This window comes from Sciurus vulgaris (assembly GCF_902686455.1).
Source record: "Sciurus vulgaris genome assembly, chromosome: 1".
Taxonomy (NCBI): Eukaryota; Metazoa; Chordata; class Mammalia; order Rodentia; family Sciuridae; genus Sciurus; species Sciurus vulgaris.
In genome coordinates this window covers 26,159,189-26,170,629 of record NC_136461.1, presented here as the reverse complement: position 1 = coordinate 26,170,629, position 11,441 = coordinate 26,159,189, and the positions used below count along the sequence as shown (strand labels likewise).

The window sequence follows — 11,441 nt, the reverse complement described above, 5'->3', positions numbered from 1 at the left end:
AGATGCAGAGGCTCCACCTGGTGGTTAGATCTTACAACTGCGGTTCAGAGCTCCCCTTTAACAGGGGAATCACCAGGAATAAGGCTTGGTCTCTCCCAAGGGCAGCCTAGCCAGTTCCTCACTCCTGAGCCCAGAACTCTCTGACCAAACCTCATTAAAGTGCAGAACTCAGTCTGCCTTGTGTTTTCAATCTTTTCTGGGCATAGTATCCCACTGTAATGCCCCTTGGATATTTCACAAGCTGTACAAATTCACCTTTGACTAAATAGCTGATCATTTTTCACAGACCTGTTTCTCTCAGTGTTCCCCATGATAGCCCCACTCTCCACTCAGTGGCCCAGCTCAGAAGTCTGCAGTCATCCTTGGTTCTCCTCCCCTTCTTTGTTCTTCTCACATTCAATAATTGCCAAGTCATGTTACCTTACTCCTACCTGTACTGCCTCCATCCTCACTGCCACTGGCTTAGACATATCACCTCCTCTCTGATCTCCCTGCCTCAGTTGTTTCTGACGGCTAATCATCTTTCTGAAATGCAAGCTGGACACAGGCATAGTGGCACACACCTATAATTGCAGTGACTAGGCTGAGGCAGGTGGATCCCAAGTTCAAGTCCAGTCTCATAAATCAGCAACATCCTTTTTCAAAATAAAAAATAAAAAGGACTGGGGATGTAGCGCAGAGGTAAAGCACCCCTTAATTCAATCCCCAGTACAAAAAAAAATGCAAATGAATCCTACTTAATCTGTTCAAAACTCTGCAGTCTGGTCCCTCATTATGATCCCATATCTAAGCTTCTGAGTTCAGCACAACAGGAATCCTGGGATCTTGTCCAACCTCACCTTCTGCCACTCCCCACTTCACACTCCACTGTGGCAATAATAAGCATGTAAGCCTTTATGCCTACTGTTTCTCTGTCCACCTGGCAAATCCCTCCTCTACCTTTGGTCTTGGAACAAATACCTGCTGAGTTTTCTTGGACTTGTTCAGCCAAGCTGAGAGGCTTCATGACCCAGCCACACCATTTTAACTCCATAAAAACCACTGATTATACCTTTATGTTGCTGTGTGTTTCCCCTCTAGATTTTAAACTGTTTGAGTGCAGAGGCTATGTCTTTTCATACTTATCCCAGAGAATCCATGCCAAGAAGGCTTTTAGCACATCCAATAAGTAAATGAATGTTCTTGTTATGTATAGCCAACCACAGGTGGGCAACAGGATGTGCTCAGTGAACACTTGTAGGCTTGAAGATCTAAGTGAAGGAGTCTAGACAGTGTGGGCCTGGGGCTAGTCTGGCTCCAACTTGACAGTTTTGGCTTACACCAGCTGTGGTAGAGGGTGCTTGGCTTGTCTCTAGCTGAAGCTCTCAGACCCTTCCCCTCTCACTTGGCATAGAACAGAGGTCAACAGTTGGTAGCCTGAAATCCACATTTGGCCTGTATGTTTTTTTAGACCAGTAGTGATTTAATAAAAAAAAAAAAAAAAAAGTTACCAACACCCAAAATTTGGATTTCACATAAAAATTAGGATTTCTGGCTTGGCACCATGGTACATGCCTATAATCCCAGCTGAGGCAGGAGGGTCACCTTTGAGGCCAACCTGAACAACTATGTGAGCCCCTATCTCAAAATAAAATTAAAAAGAAAAAGTTAGGGATATAGCTGAGTGGTAGAACACTTTTGGGTTCAATCTTCAGTACTACCAGAAAAAAAAAAAAAAAAAAAAGCTTTCTTAAAAATTGGAGGGTATGGCAGTGCCTCTTGGCAACAACCTGTTGACAAGGGAGGGGGCAGTGCTTCATTTGTCCCAGAGCCCCCAGCAGGCCTGGCCACATCAACAATCTGGCGGGGATTGTGAGTCTGCTGTGTCAATGAAGGGTATGGCTGAGGGGAGTAGGGGTCTGTGTGGAGGCCTGGCTCTAGCTGCAATACCTTGAGCAAATCACGTATCCATGCCTACGTTTCTCCATCTGTAAAATCGGAATTATAATCCCTTCTTCCCAGGATTCCTGGGAAGGCTGAATCACACTTTGTGAAGTGTACTTAGCAGGACATGTGTTCAGCAAATGATAGCTGTGAACTGACGGTGCCTGCGAGGGACAGCAGGTGCAGGGCGGACCACACAAGAGGCTTCTTGTCACCAATGAACATTTATTGAGTGTCCACATGTGCACAGCTTTGAACTTGGCGATCACAGAACATACTGGGGGAGGGCTGGGGGAAGCAAGGGATCAGGCGTGGGGGATCCCTTCCCAGGTTCATAAGGTAGTCCCTGCTGGAGCCGCCAGTCGCGTCTCTCTGCAGAGAGGAGTAATAGCAGGGGTGGGGGCTGAAGCCAGGCACCACGGTGGCAATGGGGTGCAATCACTGGGGAAACATGCGGAGTCTGGGGAGGTGTTCCTCCTGTTCCTGGCTCTGGCCAGGCCAGATGGCACCAGAAGGACAGGAATCAGATGTTCGGGTGTCCAAGCAGGGATAAATACAAGCAAAATAAATAACCCCCCAACCCCCATTATCACTCTGCTGCAACATGACACATAAGCTTAGAGACCCGGGCCCAAGGACTCTTGGGTCCCCTTAAGGAAGCTTGGGTGGAAGGAGGTTTCCCCACCCCCGACACTGGCCTGTCTGCCCCAGGTTGCCCTGAAGGGATAGGGGCAGTTCAGACCCTGGGTCACTGAAGTTGAAAGGAAGAACTGTGATTTCAATGGCCTGAGGCTGCTCTCTGCCCAAGGGGGCCAAGGGCAAGAGCCAAATGGCCGATTTAAAGGACGTGGACCTGGGGAGCCAGAAGGGGCACCACAGCCTGGGGAGGCCACGCCCTGGCCGGCAGGGCACTTGGGCTGAGGCAGTCAGCTCCTGCCAGCCCTGTCCTACCTTGGGGCCTCCCTCCTGCAGGGGAGCCAGACATTGGGCACAATGACACCTAGTACCCCCCTCTCTGGGGGCTTCTCCAACCTTCCCCGGCCTGGCGGGGACAACCACATTGATTTCCAAGCCGATCCCTGCCCCCATGGGGGCCTGGGGGGCGGGACGCAGTTCCTTACACTTGAGGAGTGGGCACCATGCCCTTGCCCTCAGAAAAGCCAGAAAGCTGGGGTGTTTGGGGGGAAGGAGTCTGGGGAGGGGGTCTAGTTTGGGGGCTTCAGGGAAGATGCCTCCTCCCTCCTTCCCTCGCTGCCCGCCCCCGGGCCTGTCCCCAGTGGACACCCTCATGGCTCTGACAGGCACTGTTCCAAGGCGGCCATGCGGTAGTGGCTGGCCGTTTCCTCACCTGCCTGCAGCCTCATGGCCTCCCGGCACAGCCGATTGGCCCGCGCCAGCTCCACCAGAACACCCTGATAGGCGGCCACCATCTCAGGCTTGACAGAGTTGGGGCTGACACTGCCTAGCAGCTGGAGTAGCTCTTGAGGCCAGCGGGAGCGCAGGGCAGCGGGGGCCAGCCAGGGTAGCAGCGGCACACAGCCTGTGAAAGCCTGCATGCCCAGAAACCAGAGCTCCTGCAGGTCAGCCCAGATGCCCTCATAGTCAGGAGACAGGGCCAGTACTGCCTGGTCAGAGCCAGGTGTGGCCCGTGCCACATGGGACTGTGATAGGAAGAGGATGGCGGCTCCGAAGAAACCTCTGGATGCTGGAGTCCCCTGAAGAGCTGGAAGGCATGGAGAAAATGGTAGATGAACCAGATGGGCCAGCACTGGGCCAGTCCCTCACTTTCCCTCCTGTGTGGACAAACTCAGAGCTCAAGCATCACTTGGAATCAGACTGTCTGGGTTCAGACCCTACCTTTCACACTTACTGTATGACCTTGGGCAGTTAACGTTTCTGGGTCTTGTAAAATGGGGCCACTAGTGCCAATCTTAGCAACTTGTTGTGAGAATTAGATGTAATAACCTTGGTACATGCCATCAAGACCTCTATAAGTATGGGAGGTGGGAGTGATCCACACATCAGAGAGAACTCTGAAAGGTTCTCACAGTAGGGACCACAGCAGCTGAGCGACCTAGAGCTCTTCAACTAGGCTGTGGAGGCACATGCTTGATTCCTAAGCCAGAAGAGGGCGCTGAGGGCGGAAGTGAGCAATGACCAGGTTTTAGTGAACCTGCCGTACTGGGATTCTCCTCCTCTGCAGGTGCTCTCCAGGAGGCTTTGCATCTAACCTGGTAAGCTAGTACTGGGACCATGACATGGCAACTTTATTGGAGGTTGACTGAGTGTGTATGTGGGGGGAATGACCTCCTGGTTTCTGGTCCAAAGGGACCTGTTCCCCTTCCCACTGCTAGGTACCCTGCTGGGATCCCCAGAGAGAAAACAGAGGCAGCTGAGGGTATGGGCACGTTACACCCTGTTCCCGGGCATCTGCTCAGCTCCTCCAACCTGACAGATGGGGCACAGGGAACAGGCGGGGACAGAGGGACTGAAGCAGACACCCACGGCCACAGTGGGAGACACTGAGGGCTTCCAGGGGCTGGAGGGGACGCCCTTCCCCCTGCACACAGCCAGAGTGAGGCAGGGTGGAGAAGAAGCTGTGCAGAGGGGCAGAGTGCTGACACCTGTCACTGAGGCGGGTGAGCTGTTGTGCAGTGAAAAACCTCAATGGAGGGAAGTCAGGTTTCTGACTCAGGCCCTGGGTGGGGGCGGCTCCACCTTGAAAACACTGGATTTGGAGTCCTTGGGCTGCCAGGGATTCCAGGTGCCTGTGCCTGTGCCTCTGAGCAGGCCTGTACTTAACACCCACCAGACCTTGCCTTAAAAGTCTTTAGAAGGAAGAGAATGTTATCATTTTGAGAAGAAGGGTGGGGGTGGCGGATAGAGATAGAGATATACTGTAGAGATTTCCTCTTGACAGAAAAAAATCTGCAAAATCATTTTCTGTAAAAGGACTTATGCCCAGAGCACAGCAGATCCACCCAGGTCTTCTGCCCTCACCCATTAGGCCTGGGACCCCAGGGCTTACCTGGAGATGTGCTAAGGAGTCGGGCCATGAGTAGGCCCAGGGTGGCCACATTGGCAGCCAGAAGCAGCCTCCCTTGTTGTTGCACCAACGCAGGCAGAGATGTCATCAGAGTGTTCATAAGAGATGTGAAGCAGGCATCACGCCTGGGGGAAAAAAGGGAGGCAAGGATGGGGGCAGGAAGAGGGTTAGTTGACCAGATCAGATCCTTTGGAAAATCTGGATCTGGGACCCCCGACTTCACTGGGCCAGAGTTTGGCAAGGAATCAGGTAGCAAGGTGAAGAGTTAACCTTGAGCCCCAACCATAGCATCTGGGGTTATGGCTGGTGCTGAGAGATGTACCTCAGGAAAATACCTAGGGGCTCAGACATGCCAAATTCTTGAGTAGGACTGGCTTTGTCTATTCTGAGACCCTTTCATTCTAACACTAAGAGAAATCCAAATGCACAGGGAAGCAAAGTAGAGGTCAAAATTTAAGGCACTTAGGCAGCCCCCCAACCCCATGCTTGATTGGATCGCCTCCCAGCCTCTCCCAAACCCCTCCAAACCCCTCACTTGATTAGCCCTGGTGCAGTGACCACGAGGTTGAGGAAGATGTGACAGCAGGTCTGCAGGCCAATCTCCACACTGTCAGGCAGCACTGATGTATCATGGCCAGGGGATGTGAGCTCCCACTGCTGCAGGAAGTACTTGCAAAGAAGTGAGGGGGCCCCCTCCTTGATCAGGATCTCCCGGGGCCCATCTTCAACAGTCAGGTGGCACCAGCCGGGCAGAAGGAGCCTGGGGGTGTGGAAGGGCAGACGTGTGTGGGATTGGGAGAGATGAAGATACAAAGATGTCCTTTTTCAGGGTACCCTGCCTAAGAGAAGTGAAAGTAGGGGAAAAGAAGGATATGTCCTAGTAGGTATTACAGAAAAAGCACAAGATTCAGAGTTACACAGGCCCAGGATCAAACTGGGGGATTGGCCATACAGCTTGACTGCAGTAAGTTACTTTAAACTCTTTGGGTCTCAGTTTCCTCATCTTTAAAATATGAAACTTTTGTCAGATTTGCCATGTGGGCCAAGTGAGATAGATAAGCCTGGAGCAGTGGTACATGCCTGTAATCCAGCAATTTCGGAGGCTGAGGCAAGAGGATCGCAGGTTCGAAGCCAGTCTTACCAACTTAGAGAGGCCCTAAGCAACTGAATTCTCACCTGTTTTAAAAAGGGCTGGGTCTGGGATTGTGGCTCAGTGGTAGAGTGCTTGCCTAGCACATGTGAGGCACTGGGTTCGATCCTCAGCATCGCACAAAAATACATAAATAAAATAAAGGTATAGTGTCCGTCTACAACTAAAAAGAAAATAAGTTTTTTAAAAAAGGGTGTAGCTCATTGGTAAAGCACCCCTGGGTTCAATTCCCAGTACCAAAACCAACAAACAACCAGAGATAGTTCTGGTAAAAGGTATAGCAAAATATCTGTCTTGTAGCAGATGCTCAATAAACCTATGTTCTCTTTTTGAGAAATCTGGAATTTGGCAGCTCAGGAGTCCTGTGGGAACAAGCCTCCCAAAATGAATAGAAATGATCCTAAGAGAACTCTCATGGCCCCATGAAGCCGAGCACAGCCCAGTTTGTGGGGGACAGTCTGTGTGTGATGGTTTTCTTTAGAATGGTCTGGCTCAGTATATTGTAACAACAAACTCACCTGAGAGCATCCCCTGGCCAGGTGGGCCCTGGGGTGGTGGGGGAGATGGCCAAGTTGGCCACCTGCTGTGAGAGGTCATTGGCCTCCTCCGCCTCCTCATAGAGGGTCTTGGCATAACGAACGAGGAAGGGCAGCAGCTGGCACACCTCCTTACGCAGGGATGAGGTTTCCTCGGCCAACCAGGCACCCAGGATCCGAACAGAGGCAAACACGAAGGGTTCCTTCTGTTTCTCTGGCCCCACCTGTTGCCATAGGACCCCTCTGAGATAGAGCAGGACCTGAGACCCTCCCCTGTTTTACCAGTCTGCTGGCCAGTCTACAAATGGAAAGGAATGCTGGCCTGTGAGCCCTTCAGAGGTGGGCACCAAGCCTTATCCTACCCTATGTACCCAGTACCCAGCAAATGGGACGGACACACCCAACAGAGCAGGACCTCGGAGCATGTCTGCTGAGACTCAAGGCACATCCCCATCTTGCCACCACCAAGAGAGTTCAAGGCTGGGAGGAAACTCTCAAGACTACAGCTAAGTAACATTCTATGGAGGCTCTGACCTGGGATGGGAGGACAGGTCATGCCATGAACATATAACCAACAGTGGGAGGAGGGATGCCCTTTTGGGCTAAATAAGAAAAAGAGACCTGAGCTTAGCATGGTCTGCTGGATATGTGGCCAGTGAATTCAGTGGCTGGAGTAGACCATTAAAGAGAACAGTCATAACTGAATCCCCTGCAGGACAGGAGAGTGGACTTCTCAGAAAGGGAGAAAGAGGTTGGGGGTGAGTGGGTAGTAGATTTGGCTGAACCTCAAGAAAGGCCAGGAACTGGGGCAGCCTTGCTCCTTTTTCCTGCACCACTATAAGTCTGTATGTGTATGTATGTAAAACAATGCTCCAGAGTGAGCAGAACAGACCGCTTCGACTTTGCGTGTGGTGTGTAGTGTGTGTGTACTGGGGAGTGCTGTGTGAGTGGGAGGTTACTGTGTTGTGTGTGTGTGCTGGGATGTGAGTGCACATATGGTGTGTGGTATGGTGCTTCGTGGAGGCTTGCAGAGGGAGGGAGAGGGAGGGAGGCTAGGCCACACACTACTCCTGAGGGCTGCTGCAGTACCAGCCCGCCTGCACATGCAGCTTTGTCTCTTCATTATACCCCTTTTCTTTGCCTCTGCCTTCTGCCCCGACTCCCCGACACTGGGCTCCCTCTGTAGGTCACTAGCCACTTACCTGCTGCAAGTAGAGGATGACTGCTCCAATGGCCTCCTTCATGATGCTCACAAGCTGCACCTTCTGTGGCTCCTTCAGCAGTGACTGCTCACAGCGGGTACACTCCTGGATCCCCAGCTCCATGAGGGCATAGCAGGCGGTCACCACATCCTCTTTCACCTCTGTGCCCGTCTCCTCCAAGGCCAGTCGCACCTCCACGCATGCCAGATTCACCAGTAGGGCCAGGAATTTGCTCCCAGAGCTGCCCGCCGGGATCCAGTCAGAGCCGCAGGCGTGTGCCAGGCGGGCTGCCAGCTTCAGGGCAGGGTTGCGCTGCCAGGAGCTCAGCTTGCTTCCCAGGATGCGCGCCAGCCCAGCCTGCAGATCTCGGAGGCATTCAGGGGGCACTGTTGTTGGGGGCAGGAAGAGGGGCAGCAGCTGGCAGAGCTCAAACTTGCTGGCATCCTCGGCTTTCTGGAAATCCTCACTGAGGCCCCGCAATACTGCCAGCAGGTCGGGCTCCGCCTCCTTCCAGCACTGTGTCTCTGCAGCAGCCAGCAACCCCACCAAGAGTGCCAGGGCCTGGTCAAAGCCATAGCCATGGCCCAGGTATGCCTGACATAGGGCAGACACGGTGCCACCAGCAATGAGGTGCCGGGGCCCTCGGGGTGTGCCTGCTACAGCTGTCAGGCACTGGTAGGTGTCATCAATCATGGAGCGGCGGGCAGCATCATCAGGGTCCCCCCGGGCTGTGAGGAAGGTGCTAAGGATAGGGATCTTGTTCAGGACCTGGGGATGGGTGGCCAGTTCAGGGTCACTGCAGAAACAGGCCAGCAGGGCCACACCAAGGGCGCGGAGAACGTGGTCAGGGCAGCCATCCGGCGCCTCCTTGGTGGTCAGGAGACGATTGGGGAAAGTGAAGCCAACGGCATCAAAGATCCGCCGCCGGGTTTTGGCATCGATGTCACCTGCTTTGACTGCCTTGGTCACCTACAGGGGCATTGGGGGGGGTAGTATATGCTATTAGCAAGATGAAAGGAAGAGGTGGCAAGGATCGTCCCTTCCCTGAACCCTGGGGCACTGAGTACTAACAGGATTAGGTTATGCAACAGAACTCACTCTGGGATCATTTCATCCAGCTCCTTCTTTTTCAGGCTGATATGACTTCTGGGATCCCTCTCATCTATGATCATCCCATGGCAGGGGGATGATTTAGTCCTTCTCAACCACTCCTTTGTGCACTTTATTACCTGGTCAGTTGAGAAGTTCTTCCTGATATCTAATCTAGATGCCCACAACCTGGGTTGGAAGGGGCTTAGAACTCAGTGTCTAAAATTCCCCAAAGATTTAGGGTCCTTTCCTAAATGCTGTCTCCAGATAAGTCTCTGATCCACTTCCGCCACCTTCTCAGGGGAAATGGCTCCTGTGTCTCACTGCTCTGCATGTCAAAACATTTCCCCTTACATTTCACCTAAACACCTCCTCTGCTGCAGTGTGAGCCCTTGACTCCAGAGCCTTCTCCCTGTTGCCATGGCAAACAAGCAGCGGCTGTACTCCCTCCTCCCTTTACCCCCCACACACTACTCACCCCCCCTTTCTAGCACTGCAGCTCCTGCTCCACTGTCCCCAGCCTGGGTTCCTCCAAAAGGCCTAAGGCCCAAACCAGCTCTCTTACCCTCAAGCTACCTGCTGCCATCCTGGCCATCCCCTAGGACCCTTCTTTAATCACTTCCCGTCCTGTTACTCTTTCAGATCCCAGAAAAATTATCCCAAGCCCTCAAGTACTTTGCACTAGTTACTACCTGCTGCTGTTACCCTATGAGTCAGCTCCCATCTGCTCTGGGACACTCCAGAAAGCAAACCCAGGCAGCCTCCTCCAATGCCCCCAGTGCCACAGCTCTGTTCACCCACATTCTCCCCTTTTCTCCCATTCTAGGGGAGCAAATGAGTACAAAGGTAGGGGTCTTGGAACTCCTTTGGTGCCCCCGAAGTTGCCAGCACCACCTATATTTCCCTGGGGACTGGCTGATCCCATTCCTTGGGGGCCCGACCACCCGGTCCTTCCCATCTCCCAATTATCATCCAGTTCCTTACTAGCAGCAGGGCTGCAAACTGCTCGCTGTCATTCTTGGCCTCACGGAGAGCTCCCAGGTAGCGCTCCAGGGTGGGGTTTCGGCTCTCTGCCTGGTTCAGAGCTGGCTCACAATCCGAGGCCATGATGCCCGCCTTGCCCAACTGTGAACACAAGAGGGACTGAGCATCCCTCTGCAGAGGAGGGGTGGGGGCGGGGGCAGGGGTGGGAGTGGAGGATGGAGGGAGGGATTAGCACAGAGGGAGAGGAGGGAGGATTTGGAGGGGTGGCTTCCTCAGGACTGACCTCCCTTGAAGGGGTGGGGGGACTTTAAAAGGCTGGACCTGCATATCCTCAGGGATGAAGAAGGGACCCTGGTCCAAGGTCACCTCCAGAAAGTGGGAAAGGAGGACTGTGGATTCTGCTGCTCGGCTGGACAGCTCTCCTCACCAATCTCCTGGGAGTGGGAGGCGGCTGGCCCCATCACTTAGTGGACCCCTGACACATGAAGTCAGTATTTATCTCCCTCTCCAGGCGCACAGGGAGTAAGTAGTGAGGACAGACAGGGAGGAATGGAAACATACATGGGTGAAGTTCGATTATCCGGACTGGAGCTGACATGGGGGAAAAGGGCATCCTAGGCTTCTTTTTCCCTTCCCTTCTTCAGATGAGGCAGGAGATAAGCTTCAGCAGAAGTAAGATTTCGAGCTCACCAGGGAAGGTCTGGAGGCCCCTCTGGGGACCCCACCCCTCCAGCCAAGGCTCTCAGTCGCCCCCACAGGCTCCTTGCCTTCTCTCCTTTCCCTCCCTCGGGCAGAGGCTGCAAGAGCAGCAGCAGCAGCAGCAGCAGCAGCAGCAGCAGCAGAATTAACCCCTTACGTTCCCTGTCCTCGCCCTCCCTGTCCAGCTACCAGCCTGAGGATGCCGGTAGGGTTGGAGAAGCAAGAAGGGGTCGGGTAGCTCCCGGGACAACAGCAAATCCAAAAGCCGGATAATCGAAGCGGGGCTGCTGAGATGGGGAGATGAGAAGGGGAGCAGGGTTCTTGGCGGTCACCACCTGTCCCGCCGAAGCCAGGTCACAACACGACATTGATGAAGTCACGACAGGGCGGCGATGAGATCACACTTCACGATGGCGCGATGATGTCACGAAGAGATCACAGCAAAATCACGACATGGGGGGACAGCCCCCAAAGATGATGGGGCAAATTAAAACAAGATATGTATTGAAAAGGGCTGTGACAAAATGGAGTCTCGACAGGGCGCGATGATGTCGCGATATGGCGCGATGATGTTGCGATAGGGTCCCCGGGGTGCGTCGGCATCGATCAGCGCCGGTTCGGAGAAGCCCCGGCTGGGATGCAGGGGAGGGCCTGAAGGGGGCTGAGCTCACCAGGCTGCGGCCCCGAGCGGTGAAGTCTTCTGCGGGCGCCCTGCTGCCGGAGCCTGGGGCCGCTGCTCACGCCGCGTTGCCCGCTCTGGGCTCCCGGCTGCTGCAGCTCCACCCCCACCCCCGCATCGCCCTCGGCCAATC

At 53.8% G+C, this 11,441-nt stretch overlaps 1 protein-coding gene across 3 annotated transcripts; it reads right to left on the bottom strand.

Annotated features, from left to right (window-relative positions):
* Positions 1–2,128: 2,128 nt before the first annotated feature.
* NCDN (neurochondrin) lies at positions 2,129–11,437 on the bottom strand. 3 transcript variants are annotated; one of them, XM_079130315.1, is made up of 7 exons: positions 11,301–11,437; positions 9,931–10,071; positions 7,858–8,826; positions 6,638–6,879; positions 5,505–5,729; positions 4,952–5,094; positions 2,129–3,646 (listed from the first exon to the last, which is right to left on the bottom strand). In XM_079130315.1, the coding sequence occupies exons 2-7, from the start codon at positions 10,051–10,053 to the stop codon at positions 3,210–3,212; spliced, it is 2,139 nt and encodes a 712-aa protein (XP_078986441.1). In that variant the 5' UTR covers positions 10,054–10,071; positions 11,301–11,437; the 3' UTR covers positions 2,129–3,209. The 3 variants fall into 3 exon arrangements, with proteins under 3 accessions (XP_078986441.1, XP_078986440.1, XP_078986442.1); XM_079130314.1 differs by lacking the exon at positions 11,301–11,437 and adding an exon at positions 10,965–11,105; XM_079130316.1 differs by lacking the exon at positions 11,301–11,437 and adding an exon at positions 10,492–10,930.
* Between the last annotated feature and the right edge of the window lie 4 nt (positions 11,438–11,441).